The sequence below is a fragment of the Salarias fasciatus genome, unplaced genomic scaffold (genome assembly GCF_902148845.1).
Source record: "Salarias fasciatus unplaced genomic scaffold, fSalaFa1.1, whole genome shotgun sequence".
NCBI classification, from domain to species: domain Eukaryota; kingdom Metazoa; phylum Chordata; class Actinopteri; order Blenniiformes; family Blenniidae; genus Salarias; species Salarias fasciatus.
In genome coordinates this window covers 23,954-36,698 of record NW_021941265.1, presented here as the reverse complement: position 1 = coordinate 36,698, position 12,745 = coordinate 23,954, and the positions used below count along the sequence as shown (strand labels likewise).

Sequence of the window (12,745 nt, the reverse complement as noted above, 5' to 3'; positions counted from 1 at the left end):
CCCTTCCGTCTTCACCAATCAGTCAGCACTCAGGAAGTCAACGGGAAAAGTTTTATTCAGCAGGAGAAAAACATGAGTACAACTACAGAACATAAAAAAGTGAACTTTTTTTCTGGAGGGAGTCGTTCACATATTTTAAATATGCGGAGTTTCCTTTTTGTTGTTGTGTCGGAATTCATGGATTCCTGACACGACGCAGCGAACGCCTGTCCTTAGTCCCACCTTCAGCGTCGACACCTCGCTGGTTTGACCGTTCACGTGGAAGTGGGATCCGATCCAGGCGTAGCACTTACAGTAATTGAGTAATGCCCCCTTTCAGAAAGCCTCATTAAATTCTCAGCAGCGCCGTGTGTTCCCGGACATGGCTGCTAAACGCCTACAGTCAGCAGCACACACAGCGGAGCCCTCCCACCAGGGGAGAGCAGATACGAGAGGGTTTCTTAGCTTATTTTATAAATTATGAATTTTCACATTTCAGTCAGGAATAAGCCAAAGCATTAACGCATGACTCAGTTTGATGAAGTAACACATTGGGGATCCGCAGTCTGAGAAACGGATGATTCCAGGTGTTTCACAAAACTTTCCCCATTTTAAATTCCTGAGCAGAAAGGAACCCATCATCACTGAACCTCTGCGATCTGCGCCACACTCCTGGAAAACGGTGAAATGTCTGTCTCGTCGGCGCACGGCGCCGACTGCTGGAGGATGGTGTGCAGGTGAGACTCGTAGCCGCTGCCGTACGTCCAGGGCCGCGGCCTGTGCAGCAGCTCCGTGTCCAGCTCGCAGCTCGGCCCGGCGGGCGTCGGGCACGCGGCGGCGGGGGGGCCGAGCCGGGACAGCAGCCCGCAGTCCCACTCCGAGTCCGACGACGGCGACGTGAGCGCGGCCGGGTCGGGGATGAGCGACCGCTCGATGCAGACGGGGGTGGCGTGGGGCTGCGAGCGCCGGGAGTCTTCGACGTGGGAGTCAGGCGGAGCATCGAGCGCAGAAGGATGAGTGGTTGGAGTCTGCGGTGAACCGAGGGTGTGTGACGTACGAGAGCTGCGAGTCGGAGAATCGTCTGCAGCCGGACCCGTCCCGGTCTCAGGGCTCCTTCTCCTTCTTTTCCTGGAGTTCTGCTCGCCGCTGGCGGAGCGACGGCGCTTCCTGGGGGTTCGCGTCGTCGCTGACAGCTGAGGAACGGAGTCCATGAGGTTCAGGTCATCTGATCTTTCCTCAGCGCAGTGCTGAGGACTGAGGACGGGGGGGTCCGAGTACGAGCTGTGGGGGTCCATGGCGTAGCAGGGATATGGGATTTCTGGGCTGAGGAATGGAGGCAGGGAGGAGGCAGCATGAGGGGAGAGCGGCTCAGCCGGACCTGTGGGGAGGTGGAGCGCCTCGGGCTGAGGGGGGGGCGACTCCGGGTCGAGTCGCTGGACGTTTGGCTCGGGAGCGGCTGGGCTTAAGGCGGGAGGTGGGTTAACGCTACACGGGGAGGGCGTGTGTGGAGCGAGAGAGTTCATTTCAGCGGCAACGTCTTCCTGCTTTGGCTCAGCCAGCTGGAGTCCAGGTGACGCACTGGGGGGGCGACAGGACGGAGGACTTCCAGTGTTCAAAAAGAAATCCTCTTCGGCCTGCTTCGAATCCTCGATATCAAGCTCCATGCCGCAAAAGTCCTCAACAGGCAGAGGGGTCGGCGGTCTACACGAAGACACAGACACCAGTTTAGACCAGTGAAACACTGTGGTGACATTACAACGTTACACGAGAATAAATCTGACCTGTTGAGAGCTTCTTCTGAGAGGTGAGACACAGTGGAATCGAACGCAGGAGGCATTCCAGCCACTACCTGATCCACCGTGCTGTAGTTTGACTGATCCATCGCAAATCTGTGGTGCTGTTCGGACTCTAAGTGCTACAGAACGGTCAAGTAGAGTTAACATCAGCACAACCGAAAGAAAAAAAACCACATGGCTTAGAAAAAGAAGAAGCTTCCCACCTCTTTCAGACTGGTGAAGACTTGTCGGCAGCATTCGCAGTAAGAAGATTTCCTCCTCCCGATAAGCCAAGGTAGGTTATAAGATGTTTGGAACTTGTCCTGAGGGGAGCTTTCCGCTTTCTTTTGGCTGAGACGAGAGGAAACAATGATAATGCTTACAGGTTCGTTTTTCTCATCATGATGAAAAGAAAAGTGTGAACATAAACAATATGACAGCGCGTATCGCTGGAACCAACCTGGTTTGGTTCTCTTGCTGCTCTGCCCACTGTTCGAACCAGGGAGGAGGAGGGAGGGACTGGAGGGGAGCACTTCTGCTCAGGCGGCACACAGCGGGGAAAGTGGCGTACAGCGTAAACAAAGGCTTGTATTTCCTGGTTCAATCACAAAAACAGGAAAAAAAAAACTGTGTTTTAACATCAAACCTCCAAAGATGAAAATACTGAACACACTTGGTCCAAATGCATCTTGGGAGCCTTTCAGGGATCATTTTACTTGGATTTTTCCAGCAGAGTGTCCAATGAGGCCTACAAGGAAAAAAAAACCCCACCAAGCAGCATCCAGCATGGCGGAGGAAGCATCATGCTGTGGGGCTGGAGGACTTCAGACATCACAAGAATCATGAAATGAGAGAGACATATTATATGTATTTATTTAAGGCCCTCCTCAGTCTGTGCTCCAGGTGTCTCGGCTCCAGTGTCTCTCCCCTCCACATTAGTCAGAGCACTCCAATTAGCTGAAATGAGAAGGCAAATGAAAAGACCTCTCAGCGCGTGGAGGCCCCCTGCAGGAACAGGCACCGGAGCTCGCAGAGCCTCATCAAGCAGAAACTGTATCCGCTCGGGCTCCCGGGGCGCAGCTTCATGTCACATTACATGAAGGGACTTCTTAACAAGTTCAATTAAGAAACCCTCCTGGACTGAAATGCACACCTTCCAAACAGGCACCCGGTGGGGCAGCGGGGCCAGAATGGAAACAGCGGCACAGGCCGCTGCATCTGACAGCAGCTTCACCGTCATTATGTTTGATAATCCCAAAACGGCATCCAATCCGATACCGAGCTGCCGTTACACGAGTGTGTGTGTGTGTGTCGGCTGGGAAACATCCTCTCTGGCTCTCAGGAGTCCGTCTCATCTTCCTCAATTAGCTCAAACTCAAAGTGACAAAGTGCAATGCTTGATGGGACATCTTGCTCCTGAACACTTCCTCCTCCAGTGTACTTCGTTCAAACGGTGCTATGTTCAGTCAGGGAAAAGAAACGAGCCAACAGAGCAGAATTCATGAAACTCACCTGCTGACGTCTTCGATTTTCAGATGGGGAGTATTCAGAGTTGTAGCTGCGGACAGGAGACACAGATTAAAGTGAGTCATATCCTGACTTTCAATGATTCATGGGGAGAAATGCACAACGCTCAATGGCATGAACTGACCTTTCACGACAGGAGGGCACTGTTTAGCGATGCTCCTTTCTTTGGTCAGCTTCCTCAAATATAACAGAGCGTCTGGTAAAACGCTAAGGAACAAGTCACGATAACGTTTTTCTTCTCAAGGCACTAAGCTGAAAACAATCTCTGTAGCTCAATTAGATTTCTCTATTTTAAATATCAGAGGAGAATGTTTCAAAAAGCTCTTTTCAACAGGACTCTCAGTGCTGTTTCTCATGCAGGCACTGATGAGTCTTTACTCAGGAAGACGGAGCCATCTACTGTCAGGAAGAGCTCACTACATTTTCTCTTCCATTCAAAGGATACGGTCTACAGACAAGATCTTGACGCCCCACGATCGAGCGCTGGAGAGAACGCTGCTCGCCTGCAGTCGCTCCTATAAGACAGATCAATCAGAATCCAGGACCTGAGATTTCAAGCAAACTGCATTACAAAGCAAAGTGCACTACATTTCTCACAAAATCCCAGAACCCACATCTCTGTGAAACAAGTATTCTGACTTACGTTGTTGCGAATGGCCTTCTCCAGCAGAGCTTTTCCCCGGCTGCCACACACCTGATGAGAACAAGGCAGCAAAGGTATGCAGTGAAATTCACTCCTGTTTATATCACAGCTCACTAACATTAAGATAACAAAACGTACTTTCGTTGGTTGAAAGTTGTTCACTTGAGTCATGGCCCTGAGGCCAGTTTACACGACAATGATGTAAAAAAAAAAAAAAAACACTTTCTGAAAACACTTTGGAAACAAAACTGAAAAAATGTTGAGTTTTCACTTGGATCATCTAAACAGGGCCTTGAATACGATGAAAGTATCAATATTTTAAAGTTTACAGTATGAACAAAACAATATAATGCGCACTTCTTTCCACCTGAACAGATTTTAAACCGTGTATGTGACGCTCAGTACCGCTGGTCGAGGAGTTCCTGGTCGTTTCACTGCAGCGAGGCCTCGCTCCTGCTGCTCAGCTGGACGTTTATCTCCTTCACCCTTGTCCTTTGCTGCTCCCTTGGTCGCTGCGGGGTTCTCTTGCTTCAAGTCCTCTTTGCTTCCAGTCACAACGTAATCCACGTCCTTGTGGAGGAAACTTTCCACCCTCTTCATATGTGAAACAACCAACAAAAAACAGTACACGCTTATAACCTTTCACTTTCCAGAAAGAGGACGTGGGGAACCGAAACACATTCTTACCCCTCCTAAAGCTTGTATGGTCTCGCCAAGCAGAATCATCTGTTGTTTCTTCACATTGTCCAGATAGAAGGTCTTCCCCTCCAGCTTCTTCTTCAGAGGCCGTTTGCAGAGAGGCCGTCGCTCTTTTGAGCTCTGCTGCGGCTGCATGGTGCTGGTGGGGCGAACGAGCTTCAAACTCTTCAGCGAAACGAGGGGATCCTCCATCGGGGAAAAAAGAAACACTGATTAAACAGACCTGCTAATGACTGGACAATAGATTAAAAACAAATCATAAAAAAAAGGAAATCCATCAGGGCTTTGGCAAGTTATCCACTTATAAATATTTTGCTCAAAGTAACTAGACCCACAACAATTTTGATTTCACTTGGCATTAAGGTGCTGGACATATTTACTTCTGACATATGTACTTCTGTTGTCCATACCAAAATTCTGAGCTTAACATTGGAATATGCAGCAGAAATCAAGAATCATCTGAAGACAGTGTTTTAACAACCATATTACCCAGGGTTCTGTGAGTTTGTGTAAATTGTAGACTCAGATTATTGTTCTTCAGGGAGTATGAGATGAAATTTGTATGCTTGACTGCTGTAATGCATCTGCTTCAAGGTAAAATAAGCTGTGCATTCACAGAGTGTCACTTGGCTGCACAGCAGTATTGAGACATTTTTTCCCATCTTACAATGTTTTTTTTTTTTTCTAACTTCAGCTCGTGATCTTTACTATATCTTCATCCCAAAATGCATTGCGGTGTTTCCACAACTCGTTGATTAAATTATTTGTTGCTTATGTGCTCACGTTGTTACTATTAATCACTAATATCACTTTGCTTCTCAGTCCAGTGCTCACAGTTAAATGGCATTGTGTGTCAGACCACTGGGGCAGGCGTTTCGGATTAACGTCAAATAAATAAATAAACACTGACTTTCCAAATACTTCCCAGCAGGAAAAAAGACACTGCAACAATGCTTGAATGATTAATACTGACGAGAGCCCAACGGATAGTGTCACTCTCAAACAGAACTGTCCCGGTACATTAACACTAATCCATTAACCCCTGCCTGGTTAGCTTTAGCTATTAGCTGCTCCCCAAACAACAATACCGGAGATTCAAAGAACTCCGAAAAAGTTTGTTTGAATTGTAAACTATTTCCCGACGTTGTTGGGGCCAGACGGTTTAAACAACTGAGCACAAACGCTGCGTACCTGTGCTGGGGAGCTGCGACGAGGACTTTCATGCAGTAAGCTCATTGAAATGTGGAAGAATTGAAGCCGCCGCTCTTTTCGAAAACACAGGCGGAGGAGCAAACGTCATTTCCGACGTAATGATGCCTTCAGGTGACATGTTACGTGGTCGTTTTTCCCAGTTCTTTTCTGGTCAGCCAACGTTCTCTGACGTTGTTTGAGTTATTCAGAAAAACAATTCCATAATATCACTTTGAAGCTGACACAAAATAAACATCTTCATTAAAATGTTACTGCCGAGCGTTTATATTATGTGATATCCTTAGAAGTCGACTATCGTACGCTTTTTTAACGATTTTTTTAAGTAAACACTACAATTTCTGACTGTCCTCAAACATAACACTCATAAATCAAGGTCCTCTGAAAAAGTTATTTAGTTTTCACATTTCCAATTTTATTTTCACTTAGATTTATTGTTATTTTGTATCGTAGGCTTTTCTTCCTTTTATAGTGCTTTTTTTTCTCAGTTTTAAATTACATTTTGTCACTGTCATCCAACCGCACGTGGATTAATACAAAAAAGAACAGAAAAAATAAAATACATTTCTATTAGAAATTCTTTACGTTGATTCAAAACGGAATAGTGGAATAACATGTTGAGGGCAGAATGTTAATTTGTGCTGTTTTTGCCCACCAGAGGGCAGTGTCTGCACATACGACAGCTGTAATGGTCTTCAGTCAGTACAAACAGACACAAGTGAAATGCAAACTTTTTATTTCAAAACATGCACTTTTTGTTAATGAAAAGATTTTTTTCCACAAAGTAAAACAGTGGCAGTGCAAAAAACTGACCCGAACAGCATCTCAGACTGAAAGTCTGTAAATCAAGACACATGACAAGTTTTAAATCAGACCTTAAGAACAAAACATCGCTCATTACTTATCGCAAAAAGTGTGTTGAAAATAATACAAGCAGAATAGTAAAAGATTGAAAATCTGAACATTTTCTATATAACCCCTTCTCACCCCCCCAAAAAAAATCACAAAATGAAAACATTGTGACATCTACCTGAGTCCCTTAATTTTTTTTGTTTGTTTCAGAAAGAAATATTTATAATTTTTATGTCTGTGGGAGATATTTGCATATTGAGAGAGAAAAGCTTTAGTGCCTGAGGGTAATGAACCAAATCACTCAGCCGGCAGGACTGAAACCCTGCTTTCAGTCCACAGTGACGGCCATTTTTATTTCAAAAGGACGCCCAGAACTGTTGAACGCAAAGTCATGTAGATTTCAAATGAAACAGATTAACAACGGTGAACGTAAGGCACTTCAGGAATAAAGCACAGACCTATCTGCACCAGATACAGAAAATCAAAGAACTTCACACAGTTTTTCTTCATTCCAATTCACTGCTGTGAACTTTCACAATTAACTTCTAAAGTTTTTCTCCCAGATGTGGAAAGGCTTCTTCTCAACCAACTTTAAACATGAATTGTAATACTAAAAAAAAAAAGAAAAAGAAAAAAAAGAAGCCTTTTTCCTGAAAGGAAACGTGTAAACTGCCATCAATCTGTGTCAACGAGCTGCATTAAGTGTCCACAGGATGCTGTAAATGTGATATAATATCAAAAAAATGATCTGACACTGTTGCTTTGCTGCTGTTCTGCTGTGCGGAGACGCCGCATTGTTTAACCTCTAACGGACTCAAATCCACTCGGAGCCTTTGATGACTCCGTACTTGCTGCTGCTGCTGCTGCTGCCTCTGTCTCCGGAGTGTCTGGAGGCCTGCCGGTGTTTGCGCTCGCGGTGAGGGTTGCCGTGGGGGGGGCCGTGATTCTGGCCGTCGGCCTCCGGCTTGCTCTGAGGCCGACCGGCGTCCCCGTGGACCGCCGCGGGGGGATCGCCCGCCTCGGGCCGCCGCAGGTTGTCTTCGTTATTGGAGTACTGCTGCCGCTCCTCCTCGGCGCTGTTGGCGTGGTTCTGCCGGCACGCCATCTTGGCGTTGGTGAGGTCGGTGATGGGCAGCGCTTGGCCGTGGCTCCCCGTGGACACCACCAGGGGTTTGATGGCGATGTTGTAGCCCGGCGGGGCCGACGGCGCGCTCCACGGGAACGGGTAGCCGCCGTACTCCTCTGCGCTCACCCGCGCCTCGCCGAGCGCGCCCTGCGCCCGGGTCAGCCCGTACAGCTCCTCGTCGGCGAGCCGCACGTGGCGGGAGCGCAGGATCTCGCAGATGGTGCCGACGCCCAGGTGGAGCATCTCCCAGATGTTGAGCGCCAGACAGAGCAGCGACACCGTGTACATGATGAGCAGGAAGATGGTCTTCTCGGTGGGCCGCGACACGAAGCAGTCCACCTGGTGGGGGCAGGGCTTGGCCGAGCACACGTACCTGGCGGGCACGGCGAACCCGTAGAGCGCGTACTGCCCGCAGAGGAAGGCCACCTCCAGCAGGGTGCGCGCCAGCAGCTGGAACGCATAGATGCGCATCAGTCCGTCCTCTCTGATCCGCTGGCGTCCGTCATGGCGGGCCTTGGCTTTCTGTTGTTTATCGCCGCCGTTCCCCTTCGCCGCCGCCCCGCCGTCGCTGTCCACCTCTGCCGTGTCGTAAATCATGGGGTCTTCCTCGTTGTCATCCTCGGCCTCTTCGACGGCCCGGTGCTGCCTCCGGCCTGCCAGGTAGTGCTTCTTCGCTCGGTTTCGTGGAAACCCGCCGCCGTCGGCCTGCTCCTCAGCCCGGGCGATTTTGTTGACGGCGTAGCCCAGGTACATGAGCGACGGCGCGGCCACCAGGATGATCTGGAACACCCAGAAGCGGACGTGCGAGAGCGGCGCGAAGGCGTCGTAGCAGACGTTCTCGCAGCCCGGCTGGCCGCTGTTGCAGACGAACTTGCTTTGCTCGTCGTAGTAGATGGACTCTCCGCCGACGGCCGTCAGCACGATGCGGAACACGATGAGGACGGTCAGCCAGATCTTGCCCACGAACGTGGAGTGGTTGTGGATTTCTTCCAGCAGGCGAGTCAGGAAACTCCAGCTCATGGTAACGGTGGGGAAACGACACCGTGGAGCAGCATACACCTCCAGTTAATCCCCTGGAGAGAGAGAATAGAAGGGTTTATTTAGACAACAATTCAAAAGAAGACACATTAAATGGAGCAAAATCACACAAATAACAAAGAAACTTAGAAGGAAGTCCTTCACCGCTACTATTTTAAACTTTCTGTTGATGTGAAAATGTTTATTTCTGTCCTAGAAAACAGGAGGACTCAGCTAATGGGGTCAAACGGCTCCTTTTGGTGAAACACTTCCATTTAAAGACAAGCAATAATATCAGCTCACAACTCTGGGAAATCACATCACACACATTCCTGAGTGAGTAAAACACGCGCTGAGGGTAGAAGACGGATCATGAATTATTCTGTCATTTTGTGTGTATCTTTGGCTTTATCTCTCTCCCTCCCACACACACACACACACACACACAGAATATGTTCTACAAATAAAGACCCCCACACTTTTCATGGGTTCTTTTTTCGTCTGTGGGCATGGAGGACCGGGCTCTCCTGCAGGTTTAGGGCTCAGGAGCGATCTGAGACACACCGTCTTTCCCTCACATGGTTATCAAACAGCGTCTTTCTTCACGACAGCCACACTTTCATCCTCCTCCTTTGAACAGCAGTGCCCTGAACCAGACGTCTAAACAAACCCATGGTGGAATGTGCGACTGTAAATGAGACCGAATTTCTTTGCGCCGCACAATATTACTTTGCACAATCGTCCAGACAGTCCATAAACCGGCTATAAATCAGCCGCAAGCGATTAAAACGACACATTTAATCCGTTATCTAAGCGATGGACAGAGCTCACCTTAGAAATCAGTCACGAGGAAGCTTATAACGAGAACTATGTAATGATTTCAAATATTTTAATGTTTATATTCCTGTTAGATGTGCGTTAAGTTAAATGTCAGTGGTTCTGGGATAACGTTCCACTCAGACCAGAGTGGAGCTCGTTGGAAAGCCGAGCGACTGTAAAACACGCCGGCTGTTGCATCATGCTGTACGTCTGCTTCACTGCCAGACTGGAAACACCGTCCTCAGACAAGACGTTCACTTTTAAACAAAATGTTTTTCTTTGTTTTTGCTGACTTCTTATGATGCCGGCTCCCTCTTTCCAAACAGCTGGCAGCGTTCATTAGTGCGAGAGCTTCAGGAATTCCTCCGCTGTTAGGGGGTTAAACTACAAAACATTTAATGGTTTCATGAAAAAACGCGCCGCCACAAAGCGAGGAGGACGGTGTGAGGAGTCCACGGCGAAGTCATCCCAGTTCACCGCTGAACCAGACGACCGCGTTTCTCTGCCTCACCGTGAAAAATCACTGTTTAACCTGAAGACACCCATCTGCTCAGAGCTCGCGCTGCAGACGTCTCACGAGAGCATTTTTTTTTTTTTCTTTTTATATTTAAAGGTCTAGACTTCTGTGGGGCTCTCTGCCCGTGCGGAGTGTGTGCGTCTGTGTGTAGCTCTCCTGTTCAAACAGCTCCCCAACTGCAGTCTATGTGAGCGCTGGTTTTTCTAAATGCACAACAACACGAACTGTTACAGAAAAAGGAATGCTCTTTATCAGTTTTAACTGATCAGCGAGAGAAGCCTCTGCAACAGAAGATCTCATTGAAAATGGCTTTATGTTGAAATTGTAGTGATTTTTGACAGTAATTGTATTTTTTTTTTGGAAATGTAGACATTTTAAAGTTTAAGTTTAAAGGTCACTATTTCACCAGTCAGGCCCTCTCAAGGTAATATTGGGATGAATGTGACCTTTGAACTAAGAAGAGTGACACTCCTGGTTTTGAGTTAAATGTTGAGCGTCAAGTAATTTATTTGTATTTTTGAGATCCACAACTTTACTCATCTGTCAGTGGGAAAAAAATGTGGTGAAAATGATTTAAAAAAAAATCTAAATTCTGTTGTGATAAGTGATTTTACCCCAGAATATCTGGATTTACAGAGTTTTATTTACTCAAAGGAATACACTCTTCCTTATACTACACAGATAAAAATAAGCACCCCATGAAAAACTGCAGAACCTTAATGGGTACTAACCTGTTTATGATCTCCAATGTTCTACTTGACTTTCTGTTTGGAGTACATAACACATGTGGCTAACGCTATTTATGAGAGCACATGTACACGCTAATGCCCTGCTGCATTAAATTTGTCGCACTGAGTCAGTGTGACACAAAATAACAAGTCGACTTCTTAATGTCTGACTCTGAAGACGGAGAAAAAAAAGGAAAGAAAAAAATAACCTGTCTGCCTCATTAGGAGTCACGTGCCTTTTAAAACTGCACATCTGGCCTTGTTGTGTAATGCACCACTCGGAGGCCCGGTAGCTCATCTATGACCACCCAAACTCCCGCTGGTGACCGTCCTTCACAGCGCTCGCCATCAGGTCACCCACAATGCGAATCGCTGCTGTAACAGGGGATAAAAGCAGGTTTTTGAGGACGGGAGTTGTCGTTTTTGCTGTTGAGGCTGGGTTTTTAATCTTTCGTCAACACATATGTGTCACATGGCTGTAACCGACGCGGTTACAGTCATGTCTTTACGTAAGAAGACGTCTCAGACTCAGACGGGAGCTCACGCTACAGAGCCGTGCCACATCGCCGGCCTGGAGGTGGTCCTGCGGACTTTCTCCAGATGTCTCCCAGCAACCTCCTGCTTCCTACAGGGCCAGTAAAAAAAAAAAGCCAGTTTCACACAAGCCCATGTGAGAAGGCTTCAAGCTGTGAATGTAAAGGTTTGCGGTCTCCTTTAAAGCAGCAAATGAGACGCTCCACCCAGAATCTGCGAGAATGAAACACTAACTATTACCTTGAAAGGCAACCGTAAACATTTAGCAGTTTGCTGACAGCGCCTTTTCAAGTATTTTGGGTGGGAGAATTTTCTTGATTAGATACACACTACAAAGTGGAAAGCTGACCTTGAAGGGGAGAAAAAAATGAAAGTTTGAGGGGGGATGATGTGCAAGAAAGGCTCCAGTCAGACCGCACTGACAGGCTGCGAGGCTGTGTTCACACTTGTGCTGCAGGTCACGAGTTCAAACCAAAAAAGTGACAAAAATAGCAGTAAATTATTTAAAAACTACCTTTTAGTCCTTTTGCAGAGACAAGGCAGATTGGATTTTGTGCTTTGGTTAATGCACGTTTGGTATATACACACACACACACACACACACACACACACACACACACACACACACACACATATATATATATATATATATATATAGCAGAAGCTAAACAGCACAGTCTTGGATTTATGCTATTTAAATCGTGGAGTTTGTTGGAGGGAGGCTATGTCCTGATCAAACGCTGCGGTATGAGTCTTCGACGGCAGCATCAGTCAACTGTTCGGCTGCAGTTAGTGCCGGAGACACGCATTCAGCCACATCTGCACTTCTATCAATCAATCAGCCACGACGAATAGAGTTAGAGGGACAGGTTCTTTAAAGAACCGGAACGTCACGGCAAACAAATGAAGCAAAATACACAATCTAGGGATAAGACATGAAATTAAGTTTAAAGTCTACAGAGGAAAGCCGCGGAGAGCCAGTTGACAAAATGCTTCTCAGCACGACGGCAGGAGGAGGATCTCTGCTGCATAATCTTATCAAACGAGGCAAACAGTAAATCACGATGCACGTTGTGCTCTAAGCAATTAGCATAAACCGTTCCCAGTGTTCTCTGTGCGTCGGGTAAGTAGATCTTTCTTTTTCTTTTTCTTTTGTGAGAACAACTTTAATAGATGGGGCCCAAAGTGTTTACACTAAATAATAAAAAAATATTCCCAGAATGAAACTCCCACCCCAGCCCCATAAAAACACTCAAACCCACACAAAGACGCTAACATAGGCATGTGTGTGAGTGTACGTTCACACACATACACACACGC

The 12,745-nt window shown here is 47.1% G+C and overlaps 2 protein-coding genes across 2 annotated transcripts; both read right to left on the bottom strand.

Annotated features, from left to right (window-relative positions):
• Nucleotides 1–620: 620 nt before the first annotated feature.
• LOC115384624 (target of Nesh-SH3-like) lies at nt 621–5,928 on the bottom strand. Its single transcript, XM_030086859.1, has 11 exons — nt 5,815–5,928; nt 4,612–4,809; nt 4,330–4,518; nt 3,925–3,975; nt 3,727–3,796; nt 3,406–3,477; nt 3,267–3,312; nt 2,215–2,349; nt 1,979–2,105; nt 1,761–1,894; nt 621–1,680 (listed from the first exon to the last, which is right to left on the bottom strand). The coding sequence occupies exons 1-11, from the start codon at nt 5,857–5,859 to the stop codon at nt 621–623; spliced, it is 2,127 nt and encodes a 708-aa protein (XP_029942719.1). The 5' UTR covers nt 5,860–5,928.
• Nucleotides 5,929–7,498: 1,570 nt separating this feature from the next.
• Nucleotides 7,499–8,874, bottom strand: LOC115384626 (gap junction gamma-1 protein-like). The gene has a single exon (XM_030086862.1). The coding sequence runs from the start codon at nt 8,828–8,830 to the stop codon at nt 7,499–7,501; it is 1,332 nt and encodes a 443-aa protein (XP_029942722.1). The 5' UTR covers nt 8,831–8,874.
• Between the last annotated feature and the right edge of the window lie 3,871 nt (nt 8,875–12,745).